This window comes from Colobus angolensis, unplaced genomic scaffold (genome assembly GCF_000951035.1).
Source record: "Colobus angolensis palliatus isolate OR3802 unplaced genomic scaffold, Cang.pa_1.0 Scaffold135, whole genome shotgun sequence".
NCBI classification, from domain to species: domain Eukaryota; kingdom Metazoa; phylum Chordata; class Mammalia; order Primates; family Cercopithecidae; genus Colobus; species Colobus angolensis.
Window position 1 is genome coordinate 2,733,200 of NW_012114433.1, and position 10,029 is coordinate 2,743,228.

At 50.4% G+C, this 10,029-nt stretch overlaps 1 protein-coding gene across 1 annotated transcript in view; it reads left to right on the plus strand.

Annotated features, from left to right (window-relative positions):
- GRID2IP (glutamate receptor, ionotropic, delta 2 (Grid2) interacting protein) overlaps positions 1-10,029 on the plus strand; it is a 68,604-nt gene that overhangs the window by 4,495 nt on the left and 54,080 nt on the right. The window contains exon 2 of the mRNA XM_011934402.1: positions 7,397-7,551. Within this exon, the coding sequence (XP_011789792.1) occupies positions 7,397-7,551 (155 nt within the window). The remainder of the gene's footprint in view (positions 1-7,396; positions 7,552-10,029) is intronic.

Below are 10,029 nucleotides of genomic sequence, written 5' to 3' on the forward strand. Positions count from 1 at the left end.
TGGAGAGATGAGGTCTTGCTATGTTGCCCAGGCTAGTCTCAAACTCCTGGCCTCAAGCAGTTCTCCTGCCTCAGCCTCCCAAAGTGCTGGGATTATAGGTGTGAGCCACTATGCCTAATCCAAAATCAACATCTCAGTGCCTTTGCACTACAGAAGTTTACTTTTCAACCACAGAGTCCTCTAGGGGGTCAGGAGACCTCCTAGGGTGGCTTGATGTCCATACGAGGTCTCAGTATTTCAGACTCCTCCATCTCGATGTGAAGCTTCAGGATTCCCTATGGAAGAGGAAGAGAGCATGGAAAATTGTGCGTCTGCTGTTAGGACAGCACCTGTCCTCAGTGCTCATTGGTCAGAACTGGTCATACTGCTGTTCCCTAAGGATGCTGGGAAATGTAGTCTAATGTGTATCCAGAAAAGAGGAAAGACCTAGAAATACTGGTGCGTGCAAGTAATGCCTGCTGCAATCCCAGATCACCTGCCGTGGAACCAAAGGTCTGTCCCAGACTCCATCTGATCCCTGCAGAATTGGAAGGGGGCACGTTCAGAGCCCCAAAGAGGGCAGGATGCAAAAGAAGACCTGCCCAAGAGCAGGGCTGGGCAGCACCCCGCTGAGGGTAGAATCCGACAGACTGCCCAGGCCAGTTGCTGTGTGTTTTCAGGCAAGGAGGAACAGGGGAATGGAGGATTTCAGTTAGGGCTTGCTGGGCACCCACAAAAGCTGAGAGTGAATCTCCAAAAATGACTGCCTCAGGAAGATGAAGGGCCTCCATGGAGCCCAGTTGGTTTTCTTTCTATCTTTTTTCTTTTTTCAAGACAGAGTTTCACTCTTGTTGCCCAGGCTGGAGTGCAATGGTGTGATCTCGGCTCACTGCAACCTCCACCTCCTGGATTCAAGCAATTCTCCTGCCTCAGCCTCCCAAGTAGCTGGGATTACAGGCTTGCACCACCACGCCCGGCTAATTTTGTATTTTTTTTAAGTAGAGACCAGCCAGGCTTGGTGGCTTGGCTGGGCACAGTGGCTCACACCTGTAATCCCAGCATTTTGGGAGGCCGAGGCAGATGGATCATCGGAGGTCAGGAGTTGAAGTAGAGATGGAGTTTCACCATGTTGGTCAAGCTAGTCTCAAACTCCTGACCTCAAGTGATCCGCCTGCCTCTGCCTTCCAAAGAGCTGGGATTACAGGCATGAGACACTGCGCCGGACTGGTTGGTTTTCAATCACCCGCCCTCCAATTGTCGCCTGCGCTCTCTGCCTGCCCCAGTTTTTCCTCCTTGAAGTGGCTGATATTTAATAGAAAATCCATTAGTGTCCCGTGATGATACCTCATGCTTAGATGTAGGCTGAGAACATCTGGGTAATAACTGACACCGAAATCGTACTGTGGCACGGGCCCCAGGAGGGAGGAACTATTTTTTCCTCTTTCTTACATAAAACATCTCTGCAGCCAGCCATGTTCTCCTTTGAATCGAGGTTGCTGCTGACTTTGATTTCCAAACCGGCAACCTTCCTCAGCATGGCGCGGGCATGGGGAGGGGGTGGCTGGTGCTGCCAGCCTGGCCCGCTCACAGGGAGGGCAACAGAGGTGAGCTGGGGGCCTGCAGGAAGTGCAATGCAAGGCTGCTTTTTGGTTCAGTCCCATCCATATTCACCGAGTGCCTAATATGTGCCAGGCCCTGTGCTTGGGGCTGGACAGGCATCACACCTGGGTGAGGGAGACAGACGGTTCCACAGACTCATGGTGTGTCTGTGCTAGGATTCAGACGTGCACAGAATGCAGCCTCTGACTGGAAACCTTCAAAGCCTCTTGCTACTTCTCCTCCCTTTTGGAATCATCTAGAAAGCAGGTGGATATACAGTTCTGGAGTTCAACAATGAGCTCTGGGCTGAAGATCGAGGTCTGGGAGTCACCATCTGGTGTTCTTGGCCGGAGCAGGGTCGTGGAGAGCCACAAGTGCAAGAGTGAACTGCAGTGGCAAAGGGCAGTGGTACAGCAACAACACGTGTAGATGGCTCTGGACTAGAGAAGGGAGGAGAATGAGCAGCTTTCGGGATCGAAGGAGGATTGTTTTTTATTTATTTGTTTGTTTGTTTATTTATTTATAGAGACAGGTCTTGCTCTGTCGCCCAGGCCGGAGCGCAGTGGTGTGATCATGGCTCACTGTAGCCTTGATTTCCCAGACCCAAGAGATCCTCCCACCTCAGCCTCCCGAGTAGCTGGGACTACAGGTGTGCACCACCACATCTGGCTAACTTTTTCATTTTTTAGAGACAGGGTCTGGTTATGTTGCCCAGGCTGGTCTCCAACTCCTGGCCTCAAGCGATCCTCTCATCTCGTCCTCCCAAAGCTCTGGGATTATAGGCATGAGCCACTGTGCCCAGCTTGTTATTTATTTATTTATAGCTTGAGAGAGACTTGAACATTTATATAAGCTGCAGGGAATGGAGAAGTAGAGATACGGAAAACCATGCAGGCCGAGCACAGTGGCTCACGCCTGTAAACCCAGCACATTGGGAGGCTGAGGAGGGTGGATCACCTGAGGTCAGGAGTTCGAGACCAGCCTGGCCAACATGGAGAAACCCTGTCTCTACTAAAAACACAAAAGATGAGCTGGGTGTGGTGGCGGGTGCCTGTAATTCCAGCTACTCGGGAGGGTGAGGCAGGAGCATCGCTTGAACCTGGGAAGCGGAGGCTACAGTGAGCCGAGATCATGCCATTATGCTCCAGCCTGGGCAACAACAGTGACACTCCATCTCAAAAAAAAAAAAAGAAAGAAAGAAAGAAAAAGAATACCATGCATTTACCAGTCATTGATCATGGGCCTATGATACGCAGGACAGGGGAAACAGCCATGAGCAACACAGACAAGGAGCCTGACTTCTCACACCTAACATTACTGCAGGGAAAGAGACAGTAAGCAAGTGGCTTAATCAATACACAAGCTATTAAAGATCATGATAGGCCAGGTGCAATGGCTTACACCTGTAATTCCAGCACTTTGGGAGGCTGAGGTGGGCGGATCACCTGAGGTCAGGAGTTCAAGACCAGCCTGGCCAGCATAGTGAAACCCCATCTCTACAAAAATTACAAAAATGAGCCAGATGTGGTGGCATTTGCCTATAATCCCAGCTACTTGGGAGGCTGAGTCAGGAAAACTGCTTGAACTCAGGAGGTGGAGGTTGCAGTGAGCTGAGATCCCGACGCTGCACAGAGCAACAGAGTGAGCGACAGAGTGAGACTTTGTCTCAAAAAATAATAAGCACAGTGGCATGCACCTGCGATCCTGGCTACTCGGAAGGCGGAGATGGGAGGATCACTTGAATACAGGAGTTCAAGGCCACAGGAAGCTGTGATCACACCACTGCACTCCAGCCTGGGCAACAGAGCAAGACCCTGCCTCCAGAAAAGAAAAAATAAAAGATGATGATGAATAAAGTGGAGGCATAAACAGGGTGAAGTGAGAGTGATGGAACCCCCTTTGACAGGGTGGCCAGGAAAGGGTGGCCTGATAAGATGATCTTTGAGCTGAAAGCTGAATGACAAGTAGGTGTCAGGAAGAAAGGGTGGAGACTGGGAATGGTGAGGTGTCTGTGGCCTGGTGGTTTGGCCTTGACTAGGAAAGAGGATTTTTGTTGTTGTTGTTGTTACACAGAGTCTTGCTCTGTCACCCAGGCTGAAATGCAGTAGCACGATCTTGGCTCACTGCAACCTCCACCTCCCAGGCTCAAGCAATTCTCCTGCCTCAGCCTCCCGAGTAACCGGGATTACAGGCGTTTGCCATCACGCCCAGCTAATTTTTGTATTTGTAGTAGAGATGGGGGGTTTCACCATGTTGGCCAGGTTGGTCTCGAACTCCTAACCTCAGATGATCTGCCCACCTGTGCCTCCCAAAGTGCTGGGATGACAGCTGTGACCCACCGCACCTGGCTGGAAGGGGGCCTCTTCAGCTTCTGAGAGCAGAAGATGGAAGGGAAGGTTGTAGAGTCTGTTGAGAAGTTTGTAGGTGGATGAGGGTGAGAGAGGCGGGGCCTGACAGCCCCAGTTCAGGCTGAAGTTGCACCCACAAGTCCTCAAGAGAGGGAGACATGAACGACTCATGGACTCACTCAGTCGCCCAGCCTTGCTTCACGGTCAGCTCCAGCTGTCAGTGCTCAGAGACAACCAGACCCTCAGCCAGCAAGGGAGGGGTCTCATGGAGTATGTGCTTTCAGTGGCTAAATTGTATGACGTGTCAGCAATTCGACGATTTTTAATACGTTCACAGAATTGTAACACCCATCACTGCCATTCATTTTCAAACAATTTGATCACTCTGACAAGAAATTTGCACTCCTTAGCCATCACTCCCTATTTCATGGTTTTATTTTCATATTTATTTATTGAAATGGGGTCTTGATCTGTTGCCCAGACTGTATAGTGCAGTGGCACAATCTTGGCTCACTGCAGCCTCAACTTCCTGAGGTCAAGTGATCTTCTCACTTCAGCCTCCCAAGTAGCTGAGACTACAGGCATGCACCACCATGCCTGGCTAAATTAAAAAAAAAAAAAAGTTTTGTAGAAATGGGGTCATGCTGTGTTGCCCAGGATGGTCTTGAATTCCTGGCCTCAAACAATCCTCCTGCCTTGGTCTCCCTAAGCACTGGGATTACAGGTGTAAGCCACTGCCCCTGGCCCTGCCAGGATCTTGCCTCCCACCTACTTTGGGATTTTCTTTCTTTTTTTTTTTTTTTTTTGAGACGGAGTCTTTGCTCTTGTTGCCCAGGCTGGAGTGCAATGGCAAGATCTCGGCTCACTGCAACCTCCGACTCCTGGGTTCAAGCAATTCTCTTGCCTCAGCCTCCGGAGTAGCTGGGATGAATAAAGGCACCCACCACCACGCCTGGCTAATTTTTGTATTTTTAGTAGTGACGAGGTTTCACCACGTTGGCCAGGCTGGTCTTGAACACCTCACCTCAGGTGATCTGCCCGCCTCCCAAAGTGCTGGGATTACAGTTGTGAACCACCGTGCCCGGCTGAGGTTTTCCTCTTTGGTTTTGGCCTGGATAGCCAAGAAACTACAAATATCTCCCACATGGATGTACTGCAATTATTTAGCCCCTACTGTCAGATGTTTATATTGCTGCCAACGTCTCAGTGTTAGAAATAATACACAGGGGAACCACCTCACTCATACATCATCGTGCATGTGTCTTGCCAGGATGTATCTAAGATAAATTCCTAGATGTGAGATCACTGGGTAAAAGGATGGGCTTTGGACACATTTAACAACCTGCCTTCCAGAAACATGACCCTTTGCACGCTCGTTTCCAACATGACCACTTGCACCTTCGTTTCCAATGTTCCCATTTGCACGCTTGTTTCCAACATGAGCATTTGCACACTCGTTTCCAACATGCCCATTTGCACGCTCATTTCCAACGTGTCTATTTGCACGCTCGTTTCCAACGTGCCCATTTGCACGCTCATTTCCAATGTGTCCATTTGCACGCTCATTTCCAATGGCCACACAGATGTGCCTTGATTAGTATCAACTGGTTTGTGGACAAAGACAAAGAAACAAAAGTTTGGAGAGAGTCAAAATTCAGGGCTAAGCTAATGTGCCAGGACTTTTTCTTTTTTTTTTTTTTTTTGAGACGGAGTCTCGCTCTGTCGCCTGGGCTGGAGTGCAGTGGCCGGATCTCAGCTCACTGCAAGCTCCGCCTCCCGGGTTCACGCCATTCTCCTGCCTCAGCCTCCAGAGTAGCTGGGACTACAGGTGCCAGCCACCTCGCCGGGCTAGCTTTTTGTATTTTTTAGTAGAGATGCGGTTTCACCATGTTAGCCAGGATGGTCTCGAACTCCTGACCTCGTGATCCGCCCGTCTCGGCCTCCCAAAGTGCTGGGATTACAGGCTTGAGCCACCGCGCCCGGCCTGTGCCAGGACTTTTTTTGTGGAGCCAGAATGTTCTCTGTGGGATCTCTCAGTACACAGTATGGAAGGGAGTGTAGTATTATAATAATAGTAACTAGCAATTACTGAGTGCCTGGCATGGTTTTAAGCCTTTATATTAATTCCTTTGATCTTTACAATATTTATTAGAACAGTTCTCTTTGGGTTTGAATCCCGACCTTTCACTTTCGCCCCATGACGCCGTCACCTCTACCAGCCTCAGTTTCCTTACATGGAAAATGAAGATGCTGGCCAAGAGAGGTGGCTCACGCCTGTAATCCCAGCACCTTGGGAGGCCGTGGTGGAAGGATCACTTGAACCCAGAATTTGAGATCAGCCTGGGCAATATAGCAAGACTCCATCTCTACAGAAAAAAAAAAAAATTTTAATTAGCCAGGTCTCTTTAAGTAGATGAGGGATTATAAAAAAAAAATTAGCCAAGCATGTAGGCACACACTTGTGGTCCCAGCTATTCGGGAGGCTAAGGAGGGAGGATCACTTGAGCCCAGGAGGTCGAAGCTGCAGTAACTTATAATCACACCACTGCACTCCAGCCTAGACAACAGAGTGAGACGATGCCTATAAAAAATTAAACTAAAATAAATTGGCTGGGTGCGGTGGTTGACACGTGTAATCCCAGCACTTTGGGAGTCCAAGGTGGGTAGGTCACCTGAGGTCAGGAGTTTGAGATCAGCCTGGCCAACATGGTAAAACCCCGTCTCTACTAAATACAAAAAATTAGCCAGGTGTGGTTGCAGGCACCTGTAATCCCAGCTACTTTAGAGGCTAAGGCAGGAGAATCTCTTGAATTTGGGAGGCAGAGGTTGCAGTGAGCGGAGATTGAGCCATTGCACCCCAGCCTGGGTGACACGGTGAGACTCTGTCACAAAAATGAACGAATAAATAAACAAATAAATATACATAAAAAATTAAATAAAATAAATAAAATGAAGATACTAACCATGCGACCAGGCCCACTTTGCAGGACAGATATGAGGTTAGAAATGGCATGATGTGGCCGGCTGTGGTGGCTCACATCTGTAATCCCAGCACTTTGGGAGGCCAAGGCGGGTGTATCACCTGAGGTCGGAAGTTCGAGACCAGTGTGACCAACATGGAGAAACCCCGTCTCTACTAAAAATACAAAATTAGCTGGGCATGGTGGTGCATGCCTATAATCCCAGCTACTCAGGAGGCTGAGGCAGGAGAATCACTTGAACCCAGGAGGTGGAGGTTGCAGTGAGCCAAGATCACACCACTGCACTCCAGCCTGGGGACAGAGTGAGACTCCATTTCAAAAAAAAAAGAAAAAAAAGAAATGGCATGATATGGGCACAGCACTCAGGTGGTATGCCCACGTCAGCCATCCCGTGGAGGTAAACTGAGGGAGGAAAGGAAAGAGGAGAGCAGTTCTCCAGGGTTCCACTCTGGATCCCTTTTGGTCATTCACAGGACCCCCTCCTTGCAGGTGGATGAAATCTTGGAGGACCAGCCGACTGCCAAGGAGCAGGTGTTCGCTGCGCTGAAGCAGTTTGCAGCTGAGCAGCGGGTGGATGACCTGGTGTGGGCTCTCACCCTGGCGCTGCCCCGAGAGGCCTGCGGGCCACTCCTGGACAACCTCAGGTACTGCAGGCAGGGGGCAGGATAGACAGGCAGGGTGGGTCTCAATGATGGCCGTCATTTCCCCACAGCCAACCCAAGCACCCCTTCCAGCCCAGGTGGGAGATGGTAGATGGTAGCCTGCTCTCGAACTGCATCGCAACATACCTGCAACCCCCAAATAAGGGTAGGCCAATGACCCTGAGAAGGCAGCTGTTGGCTCTGCCAGATGCCAGGGTACCACCTTGAGTGATGGGAGAAGGGCTGGGACAGACTTCAGAAAAGATCCACCTTCTGATCTAAAGTCACCACCTTGGCCAGGCACGGTGACTCCTGCCTGTAATCCATGCGCTTTGGGAGGCTGAGGTGGGAGAACCGCTGGAGGCCGGGGGTTGGAGACCAGCCTGTGCAACATAGAAAGACCCCATGTCTATAAGAAATAAAAATTAACTGGGTGTGGTGGCACAGGCTTGTAGTCCCAGCTACTTGGGAGGCTGAGGCTGCAGGATTTCTTGAACCCAGGAGGGTGGGGCTGCAGTGAGCTATGATTGCGCCACTGCACTCCAGCCTGGCTGACAGAGCAAGACACTGTCTCTAAAAAAAAAAAAAGATCACAGTCTGCCCTGCTCCACCCTAAAACCTAGATTGTAAAACTCTCCAACAGGATACCAGACACTTCCAATTATTTATTGAGACAGGATAATGGCACAATGTGAGGGCAGGGAAGCCCAGGACTGTGCCATGTGGGGCTCCAGTACCCCCACCACTGCCACTCTACAAACCATGTGTGCTCTTGGCCCTTTGATTTCCTTTCTTCTCTCTGTTGCTTTCTTTCTTCCTTTCCTTCTTTTTATTTTTTCTGAGACAGAGTCTTACTCTGTCATCCAGTCTGGAGTGCAGTGGCGCGATCTCAGCTCACTGCAAGTTCCGCCTCCCAGATTCACGCCATTCTCCTGTCTCAGCCTCCCGAGTAGCTGGGACACAGGCGCCTGCCACCATGCTCGGCTAATTTTTTTTGTATTTTTAGTAGAGACAGAGTTTCACTGTGTTAGCCAGGATGGTCTCAATCTCTTGACCTCATGATCCACCCACCTCGGCCTCCCAGAGTGCTGGGATTACAGGCGTGAGCCACCGCACCTGGCTTTCTTTCTTTCTTTCCCTTTCTTTCCCTTCCTTTCCCTTCCCTTTCCCTTCCCTTTCCCTTCCCTTCCCTCCTTCCTTCTTTCATCTTCCTTTCTTTTGAGACAGAGTCTCACTCTGTTGCCCAGGCTGGAGTGCAGTGGCGTGATCTCAGCTCACTGCAACCTCCATCTCCCGGGTTGAAGCAATTCTCCTGCCTCAACCTCGTGAGTAGCTGAGACTACAGGCGCCACCACACCCAGCTAATTTTTGTATTTTTAGTAAAGATAGGGTGTCACCATGTTGGCCAGGCTGGTCTCGAACTCCTGACCTCAAGTGATCCACCCACCTCGGCCTCCCAAAGTGTGTGGATTACAGGCGTGAGCCACCGTACCCGGCCTGATTACTCTTCTTGTTTTGTTTTGTTTTGTTTTGAGACAGGATCTCGCTATGTCGCCCAGGCAGAAGGGCAGTGCCATGATCTTGGCTCACTGTAGCCTCCAACTCCTGGGCTCAGGTGATCCTCCTGCCACAGCCTCCTGAGTAGTTGGGACTTCAGGTGTGTACCACCATGTCCAGTTAATTTTTGTATTTTTTTAGAGATGAGGTTTCACCATGTTGTCCAGGCTGGCCTCAAACTCCTGAGCTCAGTCAATCACCCACCACGGCCTCCCAAAGTGCTGGAGTTACAGGCATGAGTCAGGTGCCTGGCCCTTTGATGCCTTTTGATGATGATGATGAATGTGTGCCAAGGACCTCAGCAGACCCTACAGGAACACTCTTTCACTGAATCACCCAAGAGCTGTTATTAACCCCATTTCCCAGAGACAGCCACACAGCAAATTGGGAGCAGTCACAGGACCGGGGTCAGGGTCAGTGGTGCACTTTCTGCTCTTCCGCTCTGTTTTACTCTAAGCTTTTTTGAATCAGAGTCTCGCTCTGTCACCCAGGCTAGTGTGCAGTGGCATTATCTCGGCTCACTGCAAAGTCTGCCTCCCGGGTTCAAGCGATTCTCCTGCCTCAGCCTCCTAAGTAGCTGGGCACCACCACGCCACCACGCTTGGCTGATTTTTATATTTTTAGTAAAGACGGGGTCTCTGCCGGGCACGGTGGCTCACGCTTGTAATCCTAGCACTTTGGGAGTCTGAGGAGGGCAGAGCATGAGATCAAGAGTTCGAGACTAGCCTGGCCAACATGGTGAAACCCCATCTCTACTAAAAATACAAAAAATTAGCAGGGTGTGGTGGCAGGCGCCTGTAATCTTAGCTACTCCGGAGGCTGAGGCAGAGGAATCGCTTGAACTTGGGAGGCAGAGGTTGCAGTGAGCTGAGATTGCACCACTGCATTCCAGCCCGGTCGACAGAGCAAGACTCCGTCTCAAAA